We start from the raw sequence: 16,542 nt of genomic DNA on the forward strand, positions 1-16,542 counted from the left end.
AAAAAAAAAGAAAAAAACTCCCAAACTGAGCTAAATAAGAAAGCAGAGTGTTGGGGTTTTTTAGTGTAAAAATATCAAACCAGACCATCCAGTGCTCTCAAAATATATTTATAAAGCATTTTATTGCATTATTATTGCTGACAAAAGAATACTGAAGGTAGTATCCGACTCAAAGTAATCTGTGTAGAACTTAAAACATTCCCATTTTACTTGCTAAATAGTAAGACTTTGAACTTCAGCGCTCACCTGAACTTTCTTTAATGCCACAGGTTTTCTGTCCAGAAGACAGGTTGCTTTGTAAACTTCGCTGAATTGTCCTCGTCCAATCTTTTTCTCTATCTGAAAATCTGCCAATGTGCAGCGATATGGGTACGATGTTAAATGTCTCTGTTCAAGTAAAAAGAAATTGTATCAATGAACTAGAAAAAGTGATGCAAAAACATGAATTTGCATTCCCAATCTGTCTTGTTTACAACCACAAACTAGTGGTTTCTATTACTAATCACATGCAGGACAATCAATTCCTCCCAGTAAGGATGGCCCAGCAAGACAGACAAGAAATTTGTTGTTGATTTGGTGTACGATGGACAACAGAGCGGTCTGGCTTTCCTTTTCCCACCTTCATTTTTCTTCGTCCACTTCAGACAATTCTGTACCAGAGCAGTCGCACCATAAAAGCACAGCATACAGCCACAAGTGCACACACATGTAATGGCAGGACTGGGTAAAGGTATTAACCAAACTGAAGCATAAACAGCTACTAAAAATGTACAGAACAGAGTTAAGATCGCCAGATGTACGCACCCTCTGGCTCTCATTGCTGATGGTCCAAAACTTAATCTAGGCTGATCAGCCTATAGATAACTCTGACCATAAATGCATTAATTCCTAGTAACTATATTAGTAACATAGGCTGAATTAAGTTAAATGAGTTTTTTAAACGGGAAATAAAGTCTTGCCTTCTGTGTAAGTAGCTAATTGGTTCCAAACTACGATCTCCCTAGTTACAGACCCTCTCATCAACTTTGCCCGCCTGTGTCACTTGGGAGGTGCTGATGCTTACTTCTGAGGTCCCAGGTAAATACTCAGCCAGGGAGGTAGACACAGCGTAACGAGGATTACATACTCCACAGACTAGGAACTGCTCCCTAGAGCCATTCTGGTCTCTTCTGTAATTAACATGATGCTAACCAATGTTTAAAAAACGAATTATGGAAATTAATGACTTAAAGTTGCCATGCACGCCAAGTAGAATATTTTTAAGCTTCAGCATCTTGAGCCATTTCAGAGTTCCCATCAAAAACCACAGAAAGGCAAGCACACAGCAGAAGCTGGGGGAGGCCTTCCCAGGGATGCAGCCATCATTCACAGCTGAATCCTCGGCAGGCAATCCCAGCAGCAGCTCCCGGGAGAACGGACCAGGAGGGCTGGATGTTTGAAGAAGGCGTCATTTCCTAACACAGAGGGCTGGGGCTGGAAGTAAGATTTCAAACACAGGTAAAGCTTTCAGGTCAGCACCTTTTACCAGCACTACATACAAGACAGCATGAGGATCTCTTACAGTGTCTATTTATTTTGACAAGTTAGTAACTCTGGACTTCTTTGCAACAGAATTAAAAATGACTACTATCCAACAAACAAAAAAAAAATATCAATCAAGGCATTTGAGAAAGCTTCCAGATTTCAAGGCGCGCACGCAACTCTGAACTACCATCACAGTTACTTGGCAGAGGTTTCGTAAACAAAGTTGTAAAATTCAATGTTTTTAAGAAAACTCACCAATAAAGTCCCCTAAATAGTAATTTCTGACCCACAAACTGCATCAATCAACAAGGACAAGCTATTTTGAAGACTGACACCTTTAAAGCCTCTTTACCACAACAAACGCAGGAGAAATCCCCATGACGAAAGCTACTCTACTGCAGGCATACTCAAGAAAAATGATTATGTTTTATAAATGCTGATGATACAGAGACACAGCTGTAAGTCATAAACCAGACAGTGAAAAGACTATCAGCTCTCCTCACTGTCACCTTCCCCCTCGTCCCTGTGGCACCGAGATGCTGTTTGCTGCTGGGGCTCATCCGGCACTTCCCCGCCGCTGCCCCGTGTCAGTCGCCAAGCACTTCCCGAGGACAGTGCTCCACAGTTCTGGGAGGGGAGGACTGCTGCTGAACTGAAAAGCTTAGAGCTTATGAACTCCCGAGGAGACAAAAACACAACACTAACATCCAGCCCATGCCTGCTAATTCAAGTAGGCACCTAACTGGAAATTTAACTCCAGGCCATCAACATCATCAGCTTTCTTAGCTTAAATTCCCTGAAAGAGCAAACCCACTCCTTTTCAAATGAAACGACACTTCAAGTAATTATTTCTGAAATGCCAAGGCCACAGCTAAGTTTTTCCATCTATCACCATGAGCATTTGAATACTCTCATACTACGAGAAGTGGTTTTCACTTCTCAACGCTAAAGATGACAATAAAAAATTTAATTCATGAACAATAACCTACACAAATACAGCAGCTGCATTGAAATTTGCAGTTATACATGAAGGCAAGTCACACGCAAATAGGAAGTTAATTTCATCAAGTATTTACTTTGAACAGTTCAGGAAGTGTTTCCCTGTTAAGGGCACTTTAGTTTCCCCTGCGCTCTGAAGGAGCCCCATCACCCACCTCACTGTGCAGCCACCGCTCCCTGCAACCAAAGCCTGCCGGGGCAAGCAGCGGGAGGGTACTCACAGTACCTGTGCCATGCTTGAAGCTGTACCGCATTTACAAGCTGTAACACAGCAAAGTAAAACTTAAAATGAAGATTCAGTATGTGTTTCTCCAAGTTTTGCAGTGTCTGCCGTACAATAAAATGAGAGTACCCTCCCACTGATGAGAAAGAAGGTAGCCTACGGGTCATCAGCTAAAGAGCAGAATGTGAAAAGAACACTGCTTTATTAGTTACATCAATTTCACTGGAAGTTACTAAATTATCAGCAAAGTAAGGCAACCTGGGATGAAACCAGACAAGCAAATACTCAAAGTAATCAGCCCCTGCAGCCTCCTCAGTTTAAACTGGTTGCAATCTCTCTCTGCAGAGATTTGATAGGCAGCAATAATCAACATACATTAAAGTAATACAGGAGTATTCATCTCATTCCAGGAACTGCTAACGAAACATTAGTTTACATGCATTTTTTGTGTGACAAAACCACCAGAAGACTGAACGCAAGTATTTGTTCAACTTGATTGGTAACTAACCAGGAACATCTCCATTTCCTGACTGTTTTACATATGAGTTACTAAACAAATCGGGCTGTCCGGTCAAATCGCTTTACCCAGCCAAGACAAAGGTGTTAGTATATAAAATTACAGAACACTTTTTCCTAATTAAAAAATAGAAAGGAATGAAAGCATTTCCTTCATTGTGAACGTGTGCCTCCTGAGCCACGCTCTTCTCTAGCAAGAAAGTTTGAGCAAAAAGCTTTTCTACCTGGGCATTAACATTCACAATAGAGCTAGCAGTTTCAGTGAGATTTTATGAAGCCACTACCACAAAACTTTCTTTTTAAAGAAGAAATCCTTGCTGAAATCAGGGATGGTATCCGTTTGCCCTTCATAAATCATTAAACTCTGTGTTTAAACCAAAAGTGTTTAAGTGTAAATTAATATTTTAAGCATGTGCCAAGAAGTATCTAGCAACTTAATTTGAAAATATAAATAAATGTTAGGCAAGTGACAGGGTGTATGTGTGTGTCCTAACCACTTTCACATGGTTAGCACATAAAGTCTGCTTGCCATGCTGGAGGTAATGCTGGGTGATGACTGGACACCTTAGCTGATATGTTCTGGCATCCTCCAGGACTACAGCTGCACATTTACATATGCAATGACCTAGATTTGCATTTGCTATCACAACCTATCAGACCTAATTAAAGTAATGGAGCTTTCATACAGGCTAGAAGATGTTTGATTATGGTATAAACCAGAGAGCATGCTCAGGCTAGACCAAACATAGCAAGCTCCCTGTTGATTATGGCAGTCCATCTTCCCATACTTCTCTGTTTAAAATTAACCCTCTTATGCTTTACTGTACTGAAATGTAAGCAGGTCACTCTTCTAAATACTGTTACAAGGACACATTTAGAATACCTAAGAAATACCTACCTTCTCAGAATACCATCCCTATAGCCTGGCCTTGCATACATTTAACTTATTTCATGACTTCTGACACGGGAAACTCAATTTTTTCAAGTCCTTCCATGTTTAACCACTACAATTTTTCACAAAGCTGTCAAAGAACCAATACTTCTCCATTCAAATAAACCATGATCTTTATTTCTGCAAACCTCAACAGTCTTCATATACAGGTATGAAACGTGTGTAAAATTACATCCTGCCATCATCTTCAAACCTGTTCATCAAAAACAGATTTTCCCATTTTCAGGACAGATTCAGGTGCAGTGAAGGGTTCAGGTCTACATGAACACAGTAAAACCAAGCCAGTAACCCTGAAAAACAGGTTGCAAGTCAGTGATTTGAGCTAGAATGAAAAAAAGAAATTTTTTTTAAAAAGGGGGGGAGGGGGCAACCCAAGCAAATAAAAACCCCTCCAACCACTGGATGTCTGAAGATACTACGACAATTGGGCTGTCCGCACATTTCTGTTCCCAGGACAGCTGTAGGAAGGGGAGGCTGGGAAGAACTAGTTTTGAGACAAAAGCTGTTCTCTTTATCCACACAATGAAGTCTCATTCTTCTACTACTCCATTAAAAAAAAAGCGCCAAAGACAAAAATCAATTAATTTCTTATTTGAATAAAGAGGCTATTCATTTTAAAGATGAAATACAGAGATTATTCCAAGAACAAGCCATTCTGGACAACATCTCTGGCATACATGTCCTCTTTCAGATGTAGTCACTGATGCGAGAGCAGAAATTGCAAAGCTGGCAGAAGCATGCAATGACAGCCCTCGTCACAATACTGAAGGGAGAAGTTTGCCAGAACTTTCAGCCTTAAATTTTGAGGCATTATGAGATTTACTGCAAAATGGAATTTGTAGGGTTTTGCGATACTGAAAAATCCCAATGAAATAAAAACTTTATATTACCTTGTACACACTGAACAGATATGCTGAAAGAGTAAGAAACTGCAATTAAAGATTAATAGGTGTCACTATAAACCAGATTATAAAGCAACGCAGGCAAAGACAGAAGATGACTGTTAGGAAAGTTTCTTGCTATATACTTGCTCCTTGGTGACAGGACCTAGTTTCTACTTATGCTTCCAGATTTTGGGGATGTCTGTTACAGTGCTACCACCGTTGCCTGACCACAGGCCACTGAACATGCAAGAACACAAACATGTCAAAACTTACAACTGGAGATTTGATACAAAATCCTTCACACACTGCTATAAGCATGTGTAGACAGGACAGCTACATAACTGAACACACTTTTTGTACTTCTTTTTTAAATGAGTAGTTGTACAGCTCAGAATTTGTATTTTGGGATAAAGAAGAATAAGGAAAAAAACCTGTTCTGTAGAAAGACTTTCAATGTCCAGACTAATTAATGTTTGGCCAATAAATTATTTAAAAGCTGGGGAAACCCTGAACTGTCCTGAGAAAACTGTCCAAGCAGCCTTTCCTGCAGCCTCTAACCTGATGTTTCAAGCAGAGGGAAGTACTGGCAGACTGGCGACAAAAATACTGGTAAAATACTAACATGCTGCAGAGGAATGCCTGTGCGGCTGCTTCTCCCAGAGGCACAGAAAAGAATAAGCCTGAATGAGCTGAAAAAAGGGGAATGTTCACTGCTAATTGCACAATATATAAACCCAGAGTGCTAATGTTAATTGATAATAAAGTCAGTTGTTTTACTGCTGTCTGATTAGCATGTGGAAAACTGGCACTAGTCATCAGTCTGCACAAACAGCTACAAGGTCACAAGGTATTTAGATTACTTGTAATCAACCTAAAAATTGTTAAAGATTGGTTAACCAACAGTTAAAAAGTCAGACACTACAATCTTTAGATGCCAATAAAAGCATCTTTCCTGTAGAGCCATGAAATGAAATATTCTTTAGAAGAGTAAAAACATACTCGCCCAATTAATTTTCTGAAATCTCATTAAAAAATTTAGCCCGACTAAGTCATACACTTCTGACCTGAATTTTAATTATCTTTATGCTGCATATAAGGCTTTTTCTGATATTTGCAATGCATCATTAATTTTAAAGGAATGGTTTCCTTGCTTCTAAAGTGCATACTTCATCTGAATGACATTTACCGTAAACTAATTTCACCGTTAAAAGACATCTGTGATAGTAGATGGGGAAGCTTCAGCCCCTCCAGTTGAACACATATACATTATGAGTAATGATTTACTATCAACACCAGTGTTTCAAACATCTTTATGACATACAAAATTATACCCCATCTCCATTCAATAATGCCTACCTAAAAAGAATTTTGCATACTTTGAGTTTGAAATTCCAGGTGAATTTATGAGAACACATTAGAACAGATTGATTAAAAAGAAGAACTTCTAAGCTTACAGAGATGAGGACACTTTTAAAATATGGATTATCCTTCAAACAGGTAGTCAAGTAATTATTGAAGAATACATCCAGTTTTTCAATTTGCAGCTTCAAAACTAGACTTTACAGTCATCATAAAATATACTTAACCTGACCTGTCACCTAGAATTTCAAGTTTGCTAAAGAACTTGGCTTGAATCTCTAAGTATTAACATCCCTATCAGCAGATATTTGTACTAGCTTACAACAAGGAGAGAAATACCAGCTTGAAAATAGTAGACCAAGGTGATATTCACAAAATAGTATTAACATAGAAATACTCTAAGCATTTCAGAAACAATAAATTGAAGAGTCTTTGTTGCTAGACAACCAGTTCAAATCCATCTTCAATTTGCAGACCAAAATGAAACTACCATGAACAGCTCTGCGAGTATATAAAAGAGTTGTTTAAAAGTGAGTTATTGTGTTTATTTAGTATGAAAACTAAGTCAAAAATTATAGCTCCATATTTTTATACCACTGATCTACTCTTAAATAACTTTTACTGCTTACTGCTATAAACACTAAGTAATCTGGAGACTTAAATAATTGACACTTTCACTTCAGAACATTACTAGGCAATGTTTTCCCTCCTGCTGATGAACTCCTTCAGGGTAATTCTAGGCAGGTAAGGCAGTCAGAAGCTAAAACTGATTTTATTGAGCCTTTTTTATATTTATTTATTCACTTAGTCTGATACCTTACCCACAGGTCTATACTAACTAGTTATAAAGCAGAAATAACACCTCTATCAGAATGAAGGGGTGGGGGAAGAAGCTTTAACACAACAATATAATTACATGAGAAGTTTCTGCTAGAGGAGCACACTGTCGCTCTGGTCTTTTTGGAGGTGACACTAGTTTTGAATGAAAGGGCTGGAAGGGAGAGAGTGCCATTCCATACAAAACCCCCTCCTCATCCAAGGCTCTAAAAGCTCAAGTTCTGGTTTTTCTGCTTAAGCTTTTAACCCTGCCATTCACAACATTTCTTTTAAGTTTGGTCAATTTTTCCTTCTCAAACTTCTCTATCTTCCAAAAGCTACTATATAGCATGTCTGCATTACTTGTATCTTCAGAAGAAAGAAATAATGTAATTTTGGATTCTTCCAGGTAATAGGTACCAGAATAATAAAAATTAAATACAGTTATGTTCCTGCAAAATGGAAAATCAGAAATATGTAATAAGGAATCATATCAAGCCATCAGTGTAAGGTAGCCTGCCCTCTAAATAGTACAATTTTTGTTAATTTCTAAATTGAGCTTGCTGAGGAGACACGTTGTTTTCAGTTCTCTGGTAGACTATATTTTCATCATCCAGCTTTTAAAAAAAATATTATTTTAACAGCAAAAACAAAGGAAGTCTTTCTGCAATCCTAATTCCAAACTAGATCACTCTCAGAATGGTTAATATACTCAGAGACCTCCACTAACACCACCTGGATATTAACAGACTTGAGGGGAGGTTTCATTGAACAATGACCATACAGCAAAATGAGCCCACTCAGCATCAGCATTAACAGCGTAACATAGATTATTAGCTACTAATTACTCTTAACTATGTCATTACAAATTCTAACATGTGCTCCAAGATGCCATGAATGTATCTGCTGCACAGGAACACTTCCTAATCTTGTTCATGAAATAATTACAGGGGCTCTATCCTGCCAAATGAGGCAGTAATTAACCCTAATTGCTCAAAATGCAACTGGCTAATTCTAGGAGATTAATCAAGGGGATTCAATTATTATTAAATGACTTAATATGACAAATTGCTGCATTAGGAGAGGGGGGCTTTGCTCCATACAACGTTACTTTCCCAGCAGTGCAGCATAAGATACATTCATTGCTGTACTCCGTGGAAGCAACCTCCCACTTTTGCAAATCCTATCATCTTGTGTTTGATACAGCTTTCCTAACCACTGCTCCTTGTTTGAGGAACCTGGATCACCACTGCACTGCTCGTTCAGAATGACAAATTAAGACCCACAGACCCCTCCCCAAGGTAACGTTACACCACAGTTGCAAAAGTCTTTCTTTCTGACAGCTCTTCCATGATGCTTTTTGTTTACTCCTTAAAATACATATAGGTAAAACTTGATAGCTCTGATAACAGACAGCCTAAAAAAGGCAAGCAGCCAGAATTCACAAAATACAGATCTCATGATTACAGCGAAGGGACTGACACCACACAGAGTGCAGGTCTAACCCCAGCTTTGGCCCACTTCTGCAGAAAGGCAGGGAACAGAGCGATACATGAGCCACTATAGTGAAACTTGATAGTAGTACAGACAAAACAGATTGCAGGAGAGATTCCAGAGACCCACAGGAAATGAAGTCAGATAGCCTACAGTTCCATGTAGGATGAACTTTTTCTTTTATTTGGTAATTACCTCATCAGCTTTTATTATTAAACCATAAAAGGAGATAAAATACATTTATTCACTTACACAGTCAACTGCTTTTCTTTGGCCTTTTCTTCAAAGGATCAAAGAGAAGAGAAAGCCAACACAGTACATGTTTTTATAAGATGACTGAAAAATACTTGCTTTAAGCAAAATTCAAACTATTTCCTTTTTCTCTTATTATTATCAAAAAAACTGGATTCAGGAAACTGGCTGGCTGGCAGAATCCCAAACTGGATATACCCTAAAACTGCTGTAACTGCACTATAAACAGAGGAGAAAAAAAGAAAAGAAGAAAAAAGGCTAAACGCTAAGAAATCTATAGACCTTTATAAAAGGAAGGGAAGAGAACCCAGAAGGAGAGAGATTAAAGAGACACATGCACTTACCTGAGGATCATGCTGGTATTCCTGCCCTGGCAGCTTGCAAAGAGGGTTGTTCTGGTCCCCTAGATGATGCGGATGGTTATGCTGCCCTTCCATGGTATCATACCAAACTCTGCCTCACAGTTCTGCTGGAGTTAAAAGAAAGAGGGGAGAGAGAAGTCTCATCACTGTCCATCCAGCACTGAAAGCAAGAAACTGTTTCCAGGTATGTGCCTACACGTGGTCGTCACACGTGAAGACAGCAGGAACCGATTCCTCCCCTTCCTTCCCTCAGATTGACTCCTCCATACAATTCTCGAGGGGAGAAACCCCTTATCTGCCACCAGCTCCAGAGCTCAGCCAGCCCCTGACAGACCAGCACAGAGACCCTGCTGCCACCTGCGCGCTGAAAGGGGCAGCAACAGGTCACAGCTACCCTCATGCTCCCCAAATTACAGAACAAAAAAACCAGTATCACAAATATTACCGGTATCATTTCCTATTAAGCAAAACAGCAGAAAATGGGTTTATTTGGTCAGTAGTACGTTACCCACAACAGACAGTGCTTTTGTCAACTGTAACAGCAGCTAGCGTTACCTCCCCTAGGACTACTGAACCTAGACGATCCCCTATGGCATCAGACACGTAGCAGACAATTCAAGAAAAGTTAGCACGTTTCCCTTTGTAAAACAAAAAATGGCAACAAGTCCCACCAGACAGTTGTAGCCTTATTTGGCCAGAGACAACCTAAAAGTGTAACTTTACCCACATTCCTTCTTCCCTAACCCCAAATTAAAAGTTCTCATGCAGGTTGGCAAGACACACGAATCAGCAGCTAGAAACCATATTAGATTCAACAAGATCAAAGTATTATTGTAGGAACAAACAAGCAAGGGAAAATTCCGTGAATTAATTTGTTCCAGTTTCACCTGCAGCAATTACTGGGCACAGCTGTCCAGCAGAATTTCCTACAAAAATTACAGAAATTAAGCAGATGCGGTGTTGGAGAAGAGAATCCAGCAAGAGTTATCAGATAAAGAACTTAACTGTAAGGACCTAAAAAGAAATTCACCATCACCGTCTGCAATGATTCTTCATTTTCATTCTAAAATTACCCTTCACCCTACAGAGACCAATTCAGCCTCCCCTCCTTTTTAAGTGCAAGGTGAAGGTCTGAGACACAGCACCAAACAAAATTTAACTCTCATTTATGCTGCAACATAAAACTTCTACACATCACATCTTGCATCTACCTTGAATCAAATTATTTCACAGTATCATGAGATTAGTTTTATTTTGAGCAGTATTATAAAACCAAACAAAAGTTTGCAGGTAACAGGAAGGAAGGAAGGGACACAAGGTACTTGGTTGAGAGGGCTCAAAAAAGGGGTTATAATTAACCATAACACAAACCAAGTAGAAGGAATGGGAAGTGTAGTAGTCAGTCTCCATTTTTCAGAATTTAAAACAAAGAGAAAAAGAAAGGAAAAAATTGAAAAGTCAAATTCCTACAATGTTTGAAAGATGCAAAGGAACTTATTTCCCAAACTGGATGTACCAGACTCGTCATCATTTAAATAGGCTGCTGGACATTTGAAAACGCCATCCAGGTCCAACACACAGCAGTACAACTGCTCATCGCCACGGTGCAGAAACACCACGTTCCTCCGAGTGTGTGTGTAACCGCCGTGCCCAGCATCAGGCTGACCCCTGCCCAAGGACACCAGCCATGATGCTGAGACCACCCCGGGCAGTTTCCACACTTTCCACCTCGCAAAGTCCCTTCCTGTAGAGGGTGGGCTCAGATGCTGCCGTTTCCAGGCCAACACAACACAGTAATCTGAAAAGATAGCCTGCTCACCTTCAAAAATGGTGCCGTGAAGGGCAGGTGGCGTAAAGAGCTGCCCATCAGGCAGCCAAGACATTCCCAGTGCTGGAACACCACTGTGATCCCAGATTAACTAACCCTCCCCCGACACAGAGCCCTGCGTGGATTTCAGGACTGCAGTAGTAAACATTAACAGGGCAGTTTTGGGCTTTTGGCTGAAAGCCTTCCAGACACATCTGTTTGCAGAAGTGTAAGAGACTAAACGTATACATATTTTCTAGCCCTTCTAGGAAACAAAAACCATATTTGAACTATTACCGTCGCCATCCTGACTCTGGAATGAATCCTGCTAGTTTTATAAGCTATTTAGGGGACATCTCAGAGGAGATCACAGTGCTCCTTGCCCCATGTCACGTCAGGGGTCAGGCTCTAGCCCCGAGCAAGGCCAGTCCTCAAAAAACATTCACAGCATACACAGAACACGCACAATAAATGCACTAACATCCCTTCTCCACAAAGGGCTGTATGCAGGTTTTTTGGGCTTATTTAAGAATGTTATTCATAGCTAGTTATTCATTATCCACACACGCTAGGCAGTGCGTAATTCAGAGTCGCATTGTTGCTGTCCTTAGCAGCGACAAGAAGCCCAAGGGTGACAAGGGAAGATTTAGTGGCCAACACAAGCATTTGCAGAAACTTGCTTGAAGCGTTTTGGCAAGTACTCACTCAGTGAAATAACACAACCTGACCTCATTACTGTATTAATAGTGCATGCCTGGCACTTGGGCAATGACTAACTTAATTTAAAATACAGAGATATTTTAAATATTTGAGGGAGTGGGGGAGAAAATATGATGCAGAAGAATTTCTGCAGCAAGTCATGCTCAGTTCTTTTAGCAGTTGTCAGTAAAACAAGCCTTTAGCTCCGGCAGATCCATCCCACCACCAGCCACTGCAACACGTGCACACACAGTATCAGGGGGTGAGCAGGGAAAAGGCTCTTTTCACTCCTTAAGCAAATGAACTTCCACTCTGTAACAGACACTCACTACAGAAGAGTTGTGAGGGCTGGAGTACCTGACGCATATAGACAGGCCAACACATGGGTTGCTCTCAATAAAACGTTTTCCTAAGTCAGTACTACAAAACTCCAGTGGGAAAAGGATAATCACTATTAATATGAAGAAGTTTGATTTTAAGATTCCTTCAGCATCAGGCATCTGTCGGTTTATTAGTAACCAGGTGAACACTTGAAAAATAAAAATGTCTCTTAATTAAGCTGCCCTATGAAATTGCTAATTTATGTTACTCTGGCAGAACTATCTTAAGTATTTTATTATTCATGATTTGAAGAAAGGCTGCTTACTTGAAGGGAGAATGTAACACATGTTCTTTCTCTTCTAAGTCCACAAGCACAGAGAAAACACTGCTACAGACTGCAGGCGACTGACAGCCTTGCTTCCACCACTTATCTCCAAAAGGAATTCAGAAATTTCACATTTACAGCCTTGAGATAAAAGGCATGTCCAGGCAGCGTCATGCGAAATATCTGCAGTCTATCACTGATCAAACATCGTATCTACTGCATCCTGCCTTCGAAAAGGACTGAAGCTCGAAAAGAGAAAAGGGTTCTCTGAAGACGACAACCCCAGTCGTCTGATCACACATAAGTCTGGAACATTCCTAAGAGAACCATAACTTTCCAGCCGCCGCAAGGAAACTCAAGGTACAATTACTTACCGTGAGGATTAGGCAATGGGAGGGCAATCAACAGCTCAGCAGCTTAGCTGCCATGAGCTGTATGGGAATGTATTAGGCAGAGTATTTGGGTTTGGTTGCTGTTTAAAGCGCTACAGCTGGAAGCAAAGGAAGAAGAACAAAATACCAGCTTTGAAAAGAGATACGGCAGAGCTCACATGACACCAGCTCCAAGCCCGCTGACACCTACAGGACAGCGTGTCCTGCTCGAAGCTGTCAGCTGGGCTATTCTGGGCTATTGGCAAGCACATGTTATAGGTAGACTGCAAGGGGGATCCCCAGGAACAGGCTTCATGGAGGGTCTTCAAATAGCAGCCAACAACATAAGGGCACTTTGCTATGTCAAAACAGGTATACATTTGCACTGAACTGTAATTCTAAAAATTCTACAGGGTTTTTGAGACTCTCTCTAAAAAGTCTAACTGCAGAACCAATATTGCAATTATATTTTTAAACATGAAAGTGTTGAGCAGAGAACATGACAGTGTCCGATACAACAGCTTAAAGCCAGTGACTTCCACCCCCGTGCCAGATACTTGTGTTCTCCTGAGGAAGTAACCACATTTTGAGCTACATTTTACTAGTCCTGAAGTAAGTTTGGATATTAGCTGCAGCATGTTACATCAGAGTTATTTTGGACTACTGAAGAAAACCATAAACACGTAAGAAACGTTTAAATGTGTTCAGCTACCCCTTACCCCACCACTCCATCCAGGCTACACAATCTGTGCATTAAGTTATCTCATGGAATCCAACAGTTACCGTGAAACCCTTCCTTGTAATTAACATTAGCATTTCACAAGATGTAGCATACCAAAAGCCGTATCTTCATCTGTTTGGAAAGGAATGATCTTCTCAAAGTTACCTGAATGAGTTACAACCTCCCACCTCACTCAGGCTATACAGGTTGGGATGGAACCATCTCCTGCTAAGAGAAGCTGTTTCTACATACAGCAACATGTGAATGTTAACCACACCGCAATCAAAAGCCTAAACTACGTAACATTTCACTTAGTTAAAGCATGTAATGCCTCATTAACCAACATTGATATTAACAGGCAATGAATTATTTTTTTTATCGTATTTTTGAAGTAGCAATCTTAACTGCAATGCTTAATTCACCAACATCTAGAACCAGTGACCACAGTATCTAAACCAAAGTTATGTGTCTCCATCTAATTCAGTCCCTGACCTGCATGACAGGTGGGAGAAAACACATCTACTATCCCGGTGTATGTTAGGATGTAACTTTACTAACAGCTGGATCAAGATCAACAGATTTACTTTATATGTCACTTGTTAGCAGCAACAGTATCATTAACACAATACGGATTCAAAGAAATCAAATAGGGAAGAAAAAAAGCTACTAACACAAAACCTGGCAGTGACAATAACGCTCCAGATTCAGTCTCATTTCCTTATTATCAAGGGGGCGGGGCAGGGGAACAACAACACAGGGAAGCAGTTGCAGACAAATAATTTCAGGGTTTTTTAATCTGTTTAAACTGCCAAAGAAAACAGTAGGAAATAAGACAAGAGGTTTTGGAATAAGTTCTCTTAAACATTGTCACATTTTTACCTTACATTGTTATAGCTCTGCACTTTTACTTCTTAAGTGACAGGCTTTTTTATTGCTGCTTCCAAATTTCCTATGAAACTTTGCAGTGTCAAACAGACTCAGACTGGGTCTTGGCCATGACAGTACATTAAAACATTTTTAAATTGCATGAAGCATCACATATCTTCCCAGAAAGTGGATAAAAGAACAGGATCATCATCTGTGAAAGGCATTACAAGAGCAACCTAACAGCTTTCTGGAATTACTGTGAATACTCAAGTGTCTCATACGTGTAAGCCCCCAATAACATATGCCTCAAAAATCCACGTACAAAAAAGGACGGACTGCATACAGTTCATAAAATGTCTCGCAGAACTTTCCAGCTTTTGAAGACACATTTCCACCCTATTTTAATCAAAACTGAAGCATATACCTCTACCTCCAGAAAAGCTATTGCCTGCTTTGGGAACTACACACTAAAAACCAAATGGCAGCAACTGGGTTCCAGCCCCAGAGAAAGGAAGGAGTAGGCAGAGCAGATAACCATGTTTGTGTCTACTCGTAAAAGCAGCACAGGAAGGAAGATCTCACCAGAGTTCTCCTGATGCAGCATTACTTCCAGGATATTGCAGCCAAGTCATGTTAAGGATGTTATCACAATTGTTTTAGTATTTGGGGTCAATTTTCATCAGCCAGAGAAATTCCAAATTACTTTGTTTGACTGACAACCAATGTAATAACTTTACAACAGAAAAAGTGTCACCAGTTCAGGTTACTTTCAAATACTGGAGCTCATGATCATTGAACATTAGGCAAAATCAATCCCCTTGTATATGTGCCATCTCTGCTTCACAGCAACAGACGCAACAGGCTCACCTCCCTCTGCACCAACCACAAAAGTACCTTTATCATACCAAAACCAGACAGAAGTCTCATGAATAGATATATGCTGCTATTTCCAATTATTAAGATATTGGTACTTTGCTGTGCAGTATAAATAAAGTGAGACATATGTTGTTCTGGTAAAGCAGCCTTTAACCTTCTAATAGAATAAAGACATCATGACAGGCCAGAGCCACACACAAAAAATGGCAGCTCCCATATAACTGAATGGTGCAGGACTGCTTTAACTGTACCTGATCCACTGGGGGAAACAGTTTCTGAAAACAATGGAAATGAAAGATTTCCAATTAAATCAGAGGCCAACTTAAAATAAATAATGATTTGAGAAAATACAACTGAATTCAGCAAAGCAGTGCTTCACTTCTCCCAACAGATCTTAAGGTATAAGCCGAGAGATTTTGAAAACAATGCACTGAAAACACCCAAGGTACCAAAACCTTCCACCTCATTTTCTTCAGGTTCGTATCTCAGTAGTTTTGCAGGCAACTCAGTGACTCTCTTGAGAGTTCAAAATAAATTTAACACCACAGTGGGGAGTATGATCAAAGCCCACATTGGATGAGCAGCTTATTCTTTCAAACTACAACTTGATGTAGGTTTGTCTGTCACCATGTGCCCTCCACTCCATAGGGCAGTAATAACAAAAAGGAGAAATACAAAACATATGTCCTAGTATGCCAAAACACCTAAAAAAGAAGACTCCACCCACACAGCAACACAACTGGTATCAAAATCTTTAAGCATCCTGCCACTTACTGTCACCCTCCTGCAGCACAGTTATTACTGCCAACAGTGGTGGGAGCTTTTACAAAGCAAGGGAAAATAAAAACCCTCTTGTGCAGCCAGGTCCCCTAACATGTCCCAGGCTGCAGTTCCTCTTTGGGTGCCCAACTGCCCTTACACCCCATCCCATCCATCTGAGACCTTGAATCAGTAGAAAGAAAACAAAACATAAAACCCCATGGAATCCTGTGGGACCTTGCAGGTACCTGACAGGTGGCATTCTAAGAGCAGAATAGCCCAGGGCACTCGGTAGCAAAGGCCAAAATCATTAGTTACAAGATGCTCATTAAGGAGCAGAACCTCATGAGCATGTTGCCATTCAGTCTCACACATCCTACTGCCCCGGGTGCAGCTCCTCTCTGCACTGGCTTGG

At 40.2% G+C, this 16,542-nt stretch overlaps 1 protein-coding gene across 3 annotated transcripts in view; it reads right to left on the reverse strand.

The window, feature by feature from the left end:
• NEK6 (NIMA related kinase 6) overlaps nucleotides 1-16,542 on the reverse strand; it is an 84,183-nt gene that overhangs the window by 34,307 nt on the left and 33,334 nt on the right. For 2 of the 3 annotated variants that reach the window (XM_056352877.1, XM_056352876.1), the window contains exons 2-3: nucleotides 9,364-9,488; nucleotides 247-387 (exon numbers count right to left, since the gene is read on the reverse strand). In XM_056352877.1, the coding sequence (XP_056208852.1) occupies nucleotides 247-387; nucleotides 9,364-9,456 (234 nt within the window). In that variant the 5' untranslated portion in view covers nucleotides 9,457-9,488. The remainder of the gene's footprint in view (nucleotides 1-246; nucleotides 388-9,363; nucleotides 9,489-16,542) is intronic. The other variant, XM_056352875.1, reaches the window with a different exon arrangement.

Source organism: Falco biarmicus, chromosome 9, assembly GCF_023638135.1.
Source record: "Falco biarmicus isolate bFalBia1 chromosome 9, bFalBia1.pri, whole genome shotgun sequence".
Classification (NCBI taxonomy): Eukaryota; Metazoa; Chordata; class Aves; order Falconiformes; family Falconidae; genus Falco; species Falco biarmicus.